Source organism: Propithecus coquereli, unplaced genomic scaffold, assembly GCF_000956105.1.
Source record: "Propithecus coquereli isolate 6110/MARCELLA unplaced genomic scaffold, Pcoq_1.0 Scaffold202, whole genome shotgun sequence".
NCBI lineage: Eukaryota > Metazoa > Chordata > Mammalia > Primates > Indriidae > Propithecus > Propithecus coquereli.
This window is the reverse complement of record NW_012145190.1, coordinates 471,511-481,768: the sequence shown is the minus strand read 5'-3', so window position 1 is coordinate 481,768 and position 10,258 is coordinate 471,511. Positions and strand designations below refer to the sequence as shown.

At 39.2% G+C, this 10,258-nt stretch overlaps 1 protein-coding gene across 1 annotated transcript in view; it reads left to right on the top strand.

Annotated features, from left to right (window-relative positions):
• The window catches only part of MS4A12 (membrane-spanning 4-domains, subfamily A, member 12), an 11,017-nt gene extending 9,246 nt beyond the window's left edge, over positions 1 to 1,771 (top strand). The window contains exons 5-6 of the mRNA XM_012643847.1: positions 1,367 to 1,477; positions 1,658 to 1,771. Of these exons, the coding sequence (XP_012499301.1) occupies positions 1,367 to 1,477; positions 1,658 to 1,771 (225 nt within the window). The remainder of the gene's footprint in view (positions 1 to 1,366; positions 1,478 to 1,657) is intronic.
• Positions 1,772 to 10,258: the final 8,487 nt, after the last annotated feature.

Genomic DNA, 10,258 nt, shown 5'->3' with positions numbered 1-10,258 from the left:
AAACCATTCCCACTTAGAACCGGAACCAGACAAGGCTGCCCTCTTTCATCACATTTGGGTTTTGAAAGGACCATTCTTTCTGCAGCGTAAAGAAAAGCTGATTTGGAGGCAAGAATAGATAACAGGGCCTCTTGGTGACTAAGGCAGAGTGAAGCAAGAACACAGAATCCATCCTTTAAAACAGCAAACAAAAGAACAAAAATTATTCACAAAACAGATTTTATACTGGCATCCAAGTAGAGAAACAAATCACTCCAATGTGACTCAAAGTGGCAGAAGGAAACAGGTCCTAGCCCTGGCTCCATTTCCCCAGAAACAAGACTGAGGAAACAAGGGAAGCCAAAAAACACAGAGAAGTCTCACTAACACTCTCCAATGTGGAGCTGAGAAGCCTGAGGTGGAGAGCAGTCAATTCTGAGAAAGGAGAAAGCAAACCCTGCATGGAAGAAGCCTGTGTGTAGCACCCACGACCTCAAGAGAAGTAGGGAAGGGCACCCCCTTCAGTGCACTTTGCCAGTGTGGGGGAACGAGTAGAAATCCACAGGAATAGAATCTGCCTCCAGCCATGGAGCAAGCCTTGGGATCAGGCATTTAGCAGACTCTCAGAAGAAAGAGAAAGCAAAATTCATGTTCACCAGCAAGAACTGTGCTTAGTGCTTGCTAAGCTATCTCTCTCCCTGCGACCGCTGCATGATTAACATTCAGAAAAGTGGACATGAAACAATATTTAGTGCTCAAGTTGTAGATGAAAACAAGGAAGACAAATTGGACCCAGCGGAAGTGTGAACCAAGGAAAATTCACCTACACTATATTCAGTCAAATAGGAGGCATGTACAGAGTTCAAGTAAACTTAATACTTTTATTTTAGAATAGGAATACCATGATTCCATTGTTGGAGAATGTTTCTCTCTTGCTGTCTTTTCTTGTCCTCTCTTGTGCTATCTTTCTGTGCATCTGGTTCTTCTATCTCCTTTTTGTCTATACATAGAGATCAGTATAATGGTCATCAAATATTAATTTTGGCATTTGGAATGATTAGTTGGTTTCTATATTGTGTGATTTTTTTTTAAAGAGTGGGTAACATTTTAAAAAAGACAAAGAGGCCATTACAGAGGAAAAAAATCTACCACCTTTCCAATATTTCTAAGTGAAATAGTCTACTTGCCAAAAGGAAAGTCTTCTGGTATTTTTAAAAAATCCAGAGTAAATTCATGTTCCGTTGTGATAAGCATTTGATGATAATGAAGGAGTAATCATGGAACAAGTTGAATATGAACACACATTTGGTGAGTCAATAACTTTTTGAAGCCCGTGTGAGGCCCTCCTGATTAGCCCAAATTTCACTGCGTTTATTTCTGGTTTCAGGTTTCTGGAAAAGGCATTTCAGCCATGTTGATGATCTTCTCTCTCCTGGAGTTCTGTATAGCTTGTGCCACCGCCCATTTTGCCCAGCAAATAATCTCCAGCACCAGCAGGGTGAGTTGGATCTCTTCTCTGTAAAATAATGTGAATATGTGCTTGAAAATACAGACTGTGTCTGCTATATCCCCACTATAGGCTTACCAGAGTGGGCTTTGTCCTTGACTCTGATGGGGCCAAGGGAACCTCATTAGGGCTGTAGTAACAATATTTCATGTTTTTATTCATTCTTTCCAGGCCATCCTGGTTATTCCAGCTCCAACTGTGTATGCAAACAACCCCTTCCCACCAGAGTCTTCCTCCACTCCTCCCAGATATGATGGCTACCCACCTTATGCTCCTAGGTATTAAAAGAAAAAGGGGCACCAGTCTTATCTCATGGGTAAAATCACTCTGCAGAAACTTAAGAAGATGGTTTTCGTTGTCCTTGATGAGATCCATTCTTAGGTTGGTCCCTAATGATAACTCTGTCTCCCTGTCACTGTCTCTCCCTACATACCACTACTACACACTGGCAAAAGTGAAGGACCAGAGGACTGAAAAATGACTCTGCGACTCTCTTAAAGTTAGAAATTTTCTTGTTCACGTTACCTTTTCCTCAATAAAATGTCATTAGGAACATAAGCTGTTTCTAGTATTTTTTTTTAATTTATTTTGGTTTCATTTTGGTTGTAGGGCAAAACTTTGTAGATATTCAAGAGGCAAGATGTTTGATGACATTAAGGTACAGAGTATTTTCATGTACATTAAACTCATTTGCAGTGGGACAATAGCAGGACAAGGGTGGTGCCTTGAGGGGTTTTGATTTGAGTTTTAGCCTTTTGTTTTTGAAATACCTGCATATTTAAAAGGCAATGAGAACAACCCAAGTAAGAGAGGCGGGATGAACGACAATATAAGTTTCAAGAGATCAAAAGTACAGATGGAAGACACGGCCTAAGTCATGAAGAAGGGTAGTTTCTCTACATGACAGAAAGAAAGTAAGATGTAATTATTGCAGATACTCATAGGTTTGCAATAATGGAAGTGAGTTCTTACAAAGGGTCTGATATGATAGCTCCTGTCATCCCTGCCAAAGCAGCAGTGAGGCCATGCCCACGGTGGGGGGAATGGGTAGAGTTAGACTAGTGAACAGAATGGGTAATGTGGGGAAAGTTGTGGAAAGGGAGAACAAACTGATCAGAGAAACAGATAAAGACTGTCAGGCTGTACTGAGGGCATTTTGAGGGAATGATAACAAATTTATAGTATGAACAGATTGTTCCAGCAGGGCTTGGCTGCTCACATATGGATCCAGAGAAAGTATCTATTAATATCTAAATAGGTAACTAATTTGATTACATCCAGGGTTAGGGGTTTGGTGCCCCTAACAATCAACTGCCTACTTTCAACTTTTGCTTCCTGAAAGTTACTGTTACCTTTTAATTACACTGAGGAGCCCCTAACTATCTAGAGTATCAATTGCTTCCCTCCCTAACTTCTCTTTTTACTGGATAGACAAATGATGCTAACAGAGTTGGGTTTCAACCATCTAAAATTTTTATTTGAGGCTCTTTAGAGTATGAAAAATATTTTATCCATTTAAACAATACTGCAAGCATAAAATTCTTACATAATGGATTCATTCGAACCAATGCAATCATGTTTTTATTCAACTAGGAATGCTATTCATTCATTCGTTCAACAAATATTTATTGAGTTCCTACTCTGTACAGGACAGTGTTATGTGTGCTTGAGAAAAACAGTCAAAAATTCTGTTCCTTGGAAGCTTATATGATCTAAGTGTTAGCCTTCCTGTGAAAAATAAAATCAAGTAAGTTTGATTTTAAAGTTTAAGTCTTCTAAGCTTTCTAAAAATATACCTGTATTCTGAGACCTAAAAAGGTATATTCTAGCTTATGGGTCACATGCCTACTACTAATGTGTTACTGTTTAAAGTCCTTATGGTATTTTCATTCTGTAAATCTAAAAAAGTGCTCATTTACTTATCTATTTGCTTAAAAGAAAAGTATTACACTACTACTTTGTGGCCAAACACCATGCTAAGCTATTGCATAAAATTTAGGCTTTACAAAATTTTTCATTTGGGATAATATAAAATGTAATGGAGTGGGAATTATCTAAATGCCAATGCACACATGTTTTCATGTACAAGTAATTAATGATGGTGGATTTGAGTACAAAGACTTTGCCTAAGAAATATTGACTTAATCTACACACATGACCACACACACACACACAAAACCGAAGTGCATCCTATATTTATTTTAGTCTCTTCCCTCCTCAAAAGAACACAGGTGAGTATTAGATCTCTAGGGTTCTACAGTGTCTCCTAATTCTAAATTTTAAGGCTTTATAGAAGGTCAGTAATTCATCACGGAATGTATGGGTTCAAGAGTTAGTTATCTCTCCAGAATCCATCAGTGTATCTTAGGTACGTACATATCATTGATTCATTCCTGGCCAACACAACATTTCTGAAAGCTCTCTTTCCCAGAGCAAGTTTGCATTTGTCATAACCCTTTAACAATCAATCAATCAATCAATCAATCACGGTTGTCCCCTTTTCCCATGGAGTAGATGCTGGCCAACTGAGTCTGAATGACCAGGAATAGGGTGCAGAGGGTCCCCAGGCATCTATTTACAGAAGTGATCAAGGAAAAGATCCTGTGGAAATTTTGAGTTCAGGTATCTGAAGTTGAAGCTGAGAGACCAGGAAATGGAGTCCAGTTGCCTGACTGGCCTCAGTGACCAGGTCTGACGCCTCTGGAGAAAGGGGTATGCTCCTGATTTGTGCATTTGTGCTCCATAAGGAAGACTGAAGAAAGTGCAAGGCTGTTTGAATACCTCCAAAGCTCTGGAGCTTGGGGGGCCCTGGGAGAAACACCTGGGGCAAGGCAGCCTTGTTCTAGAGAAGCTGCAGCACAGCCTGACAAGACTATGAAATAGATGCAAAGTAACTGCCTCCCTGCACCCGACAGCAAAAGCTCAGCAGAGGCCTGCTGCAAAACACATGTGAAAATTCTGGGGAATTCCCAGAAATACTTGGTTTCGGCGGGGGTGTTTACAAAGAACTGAGGTCATTCTTTAGCAAATATGAATGCAAACCAGGCAAATCTAGCCATACAGCTAATGTGTCCTGATAATTCCCACAGGTTGGAGAGGACTTGTATGTATACATCAGTGTTTTTTGAAAACTGGCTGATTTTTGCCCTTCTGCCTTCATTTTGCATTTAAAACAAAGTCATCCTCTCTCTGGGCTATTCTCTCTAAGGCAGTTTATAACGTTTAACTGTTTGCTCTTCTTTCCTAACTCCCCTCATCTCCACTCCTCATCTCCTGGCTTCACTGTTAAAAACCAATAGCTGTTTACTCAATTCTACCAGCTCAGCAGTGCTCAAGGGGCATCAGTCAATCTCTTTCTCCACACATGCTCCCAGGGGGTCTCTACCCAGTTTAAGCCTTATTCACAATTTGACTTTATATTTCACAACTCTTCCTACTCTCCCAAATATTTAGTAACACTTGAGAATATAATATAGACTTGTAGACCAATGTCACTTCAAACAATGCTGCAAATGTCTAGTTAAAGACCCTAATTTTACATATGAGAAATGAAGTCAGAGAGTAGTACAGTGGAGTACACACAGCCAGAACTGGAGCTGGAAACCATCCCTAGACCTTGTGATTTCTTTAACAGTATTCTCTATGCAATTCCAGGACAGTCACAAAGCAGAGCCCTTCCTGAAGGAAGCTTAGAGGAAAAAAATTGGGGGACAGGGTACAGATTCTGGAACTAGATTTACATTACTGGAGTTAGAATCTCAACTCTAACATTCATAAGCTATGTGACCATGGGCAAGACCCTTAATTTCCTTAAGCCTCAGTATTCTCATCTGTTAAAATGAAAATAACAATCATAGCAGTGTTGTGAAGTTTAAATAAAATAAGCAATGTAAGACACTGAACATACCACCTTGGTATAGTAAATACAAAAAAATATATAATAATAATTTTAAACTATTAATTAGCATTTTATTAAATAATAGTATTTAAGTGATATGATAAGTAAATGAGAACTGAAATCTACTGCATATGTATATATGCATACTTCTATATGTATACATATATACAGATTATACATTATATAAATATACATATTGCATTTCTAGAATAAATCCCATTGCTTAGTTTCCACAGTCCACATAGATTTATTTCCATTTTTCTTATTAGAACACCCTGGTGTTTATACAGAGGGAACAATTGTTTTCTCCCCTATAAAAGGAAATTTCCTTATAGCAATTTGGACAAGTTATTTTATCAGGGTTTACAACCAACAAGGTCCTCTTAATGACCCCACCAATGGTTTTAACATTATATGAGGCACGGTGGTTCCAGCACATTTTTCTCTTGACATCTTTTGTATCCTGGGAACCAATTCAAGGGAAATTAACAACATGGAGAAATATTTAAGATGACAAAGATTAAAAAGTAAGTCATATTGGATGTCAAACCATTATTGGTTGCCTTTTCATTGTTGGAAGCTACAGAATTTTTAACAACCAAAGAAAAAAAAATTAAAATGAAGCGAATTCTGAATTTCCAAATCCAGGTTGTAGGCATTAGGGAAAAATCAATGTTGGTTTATGGATCTGTGATATTATCAGAGGAATTAAGAAGTGCCAAGGATCTGTGCCTGTCTCATAGTTTGGCTAACTCTTCTATTCTTGCCTATGCTCATACTGTATACGGAATCTTGTCCCTGTCCAAGAAAATGTCAAATCCAAGATAATTTCCAGAGACTGTTAACTATATCTTAAATGAAAAGATATATCACTTCTTTCACAATCAACCAGTCTTGGTAGCAAGTTACAGTGAGGGTCCATCTCATCACAACTGGCTCTTTCTACTATGATTCTCCTAAATCTACAACCTTGAGGTTGAAAACACACTCAAGTGGGTTCCTCTTTCTATAGCAGACAGAATGCTTAATACTGCTTAGTACCCTCTCTGCTAATAAGTAAATCGAAAAGAAGATTAACGTTAGAAACTGAAGTGCTGTATTACTTAAGAATAAAACTAATACCCTTAATGATATACTGATCAATACAAAATATAAAGACTTTAAAAGAGCCTGGGCATTTGTTTTCTTTTATTTGAGGGGACTTTGGTGTCCCAATGTAAGGAAGTTAGCTGTGAGGCTAAAAATAAATTCGCTCAGTTTGATTTTTCAGGCTCTAAAAAAATCATAAAAGCTCTTGGTGGCTTTAAGACACACTCATAATTTAGCTTTTGCAAATAAAGGTGATGGAGGCACTATAAAATTTCCTTATTTTTTAAAGGAAAATCGGTTTTGTTTTCTCAATGTTTTACTCACTGGTTATCATTCACTAAGTATTTGTAGAATTTTAACCTTTCTGCAATAGCAATTTAAATTTTACAGGAATAAATGAGAATTCATGATATTCATGATATTCATGATATTCATGACATATCTGCTCTCCAGATTCTTTAACACCTCAGTAAGGCATAATAGTTGCATTAACAGGATGGTCTGTACTTGTCAGTTAAAGATTACATTGTTTGCTTGAGGAGTTTTTTCCCCACTTCCTCAACCTCCTTCTCAGATATGATTCTAGCTGCTACCTCTACTTCTTTACACACTCTTCGTAAACATTGTTTTAACTACTGTCTACATCAAATAGAAAAACTAAGGCCATGTATAACTTGAAAGGTAAACCATCTCAGCAAATGGATCTAAAAGTCATTCTTGCACCTTGCTAAATATTACTCTTCATTAATTTCCTTTTTTTGTTACTTATGTTTAAAGGGGGGAAAAAAGTGAGCCATTGACTCAGCTATTTGCCCTTTTCAAATATTCAGACCATTTAAAGTGCAGTGTGCTAGCACTCTGGGAGGTCGAGGCGGGAGGACTCCTTGAGCTCAGGAGTTCGAGACCAGCTCTGAGCAAGAGCACGATCCCGTCTCTACTAAAAATAGAAAAAATTAGCAAGTCAACTAAAAATAGAAATAAAAAATTAGCCAGGCGTGGTGCCTCGCACCTGTAGTCCCAGCTACTCGGGAGGCAGCTGAGGCAGGAGGATCGCTTGAGCCCAGGAGTTTGAGGTTGCTGTGAGCTAGGCTGACGCCACGGCACTCACTCTAGCCTGGGCAACAAAAGCGAGACTCTGTCTCAAAAGAAAAAAATAAAAATAAAGTGCACGTGTGGCCCAAATTTTTCTTTGTGAAGGTGAAGAAAAGAAAAGGTGAAGTACTGACTTTTCATCAGTGATCCTAGTCACTCTACAGTGGGCGTGTGTATAAGAAACGCACCTATAAGGGCAATCTCAGAAACTAGGTTTACAAAAGCCATTTCTAGAGATACCTAAAAGAAGCCTGATCACGTGGCTGGCAAAGCCCTAGTGAGTCTGCGCGTACGCTCTCCCGCAGCCCCACCCAGAGCGGGCGCGCAGGCGCACGAGGAGGCCGCCGCTGCCGTTGGAGACCGTCACCGCCCTCGGACCCTGAGGGGCGGCTGGGCGCTAGGGTCCCGGCTTCCTCTGTGATGGTCGCTCAGCAGGGTCGGGAGATCTGGCGTGAAGATCTAGGCTGGGTGATCGTCCCCGTGGCAGGGTGACCTGCCCGCGCGGGGGACCCCCTTAGCCTAGGCCTGGACCTGAGGGGGCAGAACTCGATCCTTGGGACCGTGAACAAGTAAAATGCAGGGTAATGACGTCGCTTTGCTTAAGTGATTTCTTCAAAAGTCATAAAGGGGCGTGGGGGCTGAATATGGTGCCCCTCCCCCCGCCCGCCCCGTTCTTTTCCTCCTCCCTGCCTGGCAGGGTCTGGGTCTCACCCACCCACCATCCTCCCGTTCTTGATTTCATCAAATATCGAGTCTCTGCGCCCCAGCCCGGGATTGGCCCTGGACGTACAGAAATGAATTCCTTGACTTCTGGAAACTAACATTCGCTTGAGAGCCAGTCCTGAAAATCGAAAGTTAGAATACATTGTGATAGCAATTATCCACAGGATGTTGGGGGAACAAGGAGTGGGGTATCCACTAGTCTGGTGAGTCACGGCAGGCGTCCCCAAACGGAAGAGTGGCCAGAATGAAGTTGAGAACGTGCGCAGGGAGCAGTTCAGAAAGGGCCCTATATGCCCTACTAAAGAATTTGGACTTTACCTGAAGACAGTCAGGGGGTTGCATCCCTGCTGAAGACGCTAAAGATAGAAAAGTGGTTTCTAGACATGAGTTTTCTGTGACTGTTAGAGAATTTCTGTGTAAAGGTTAGGGAGTAACAATGGGTTTGGGAATAAGGGCTAGGGGACTCGTCCTGTAGCTGCTTTTGGATTAGTGATGGGATCACCTCAGAAAATAAAAACAAACCAAAAAAAAAAAAAGAAAAGAAAAACAAATAAATGATTGCTTCTATTTATTGATTGATTTTTACAAAAAGCGGGATGCTTAAGTGGATATAAAGTAGCCAAATGCAGGATATTTTTAAAAAAGAATTCCAGCCATCAGTTATTCCAGGAATATGTTGGAGTATTTCTTCATTTCTTCCATCAATCAAGCTGAGGATTTTAAACACACCCTCCCTTTCTCTTTCTGATTAGCATTTTTTATGAATATTTCACCTGGGATGGTTTTGGTGGGCCTGATGGAGATACATAGTTATGCTAAATATTCTACTCCCTAAGTCACTTCATGATAGCTACAAATGTGAAAAGAATTTTTCTACAGTTGTTCCTTCATATCTGCTGGAGATTGGTTCCAGAACCCCCATGGATACCAAGATCCAAGGATACTTAAGTCCCTGATATAAAATGGCATAAGATTTGCATGTAACCTACACACATTCTCCCATATACTTTAAATCATCTCTAGATTACTTATAATACCTAACACAATGCACATGCTGTGTAAATAGTTGTTTTATTGTTTATTTAATTAGTATTATTTTTGCCATATTGTGTGTGTGTGTTTTTAATATTTTCAGTCTGCAATTGGTTGAATTCCTGGAAACAGCCAGCAGACAGTATCCACAAAAGGGCTTCTTTTTATTTTCCTGTTTTGTGAAAAGTGACAAATAATAGCAATCTATGTATAGCTTTTCCTCATTACTCTAAATGAATTTTATAATTGTATGGCTTTTTATTTAATAATAACAGAGTGATTGATCTTGGTTGTGCCTTCTTTGCTATTTCTCAAAGATGGTGTTTGAATGGGTAAAGCTTACTTCAGTTACTAACATTGTTTTCTCTCTTTTGCTATCACTAACTCTTGCATTCTTTTCTAGCTTTTTCTGTCTCTATGCTTTATGGAATTAAGAGACATTGATAAAACAAATTTTAGAAACCAAAGACTCATTAAAATAATCAAATAATGAGATTTGAAGAGTGCAGGGAATGAGAGGTCATTTAGTCAAACTCCTTTCTGAAAAGATCAAGCCTCAGATTTTAATATCATCAGTCAGGTGGCAAGACTCATGTTATTGACATACTAGCAGATGGAGAATTTCAGATCTACAAAGAGATACAATCCACAAGGGGATATAATTATTAGCCAAGTTTTTATCTTGAAATAAATATGAAGATGATCTAAACATCAGGGAGAAATGCAGATATTTTGCATCTGGAGAGGAGTAGATTTAGTTAAATCAAAAGGGTAAAAAACAAAACAAGAGGTGCCGTTAGGATTTCACAAGCAACTTTGATAAGTTGTCTAAGAAAAGGTTCTTTTCATATAGAAAGAAGTAGATAGCAGGTATGTGTCAGGAAAAAAACCCACAAGCCCACGTTTTTGGTGAATTTAAGTACAGAAACTTTGTTTTG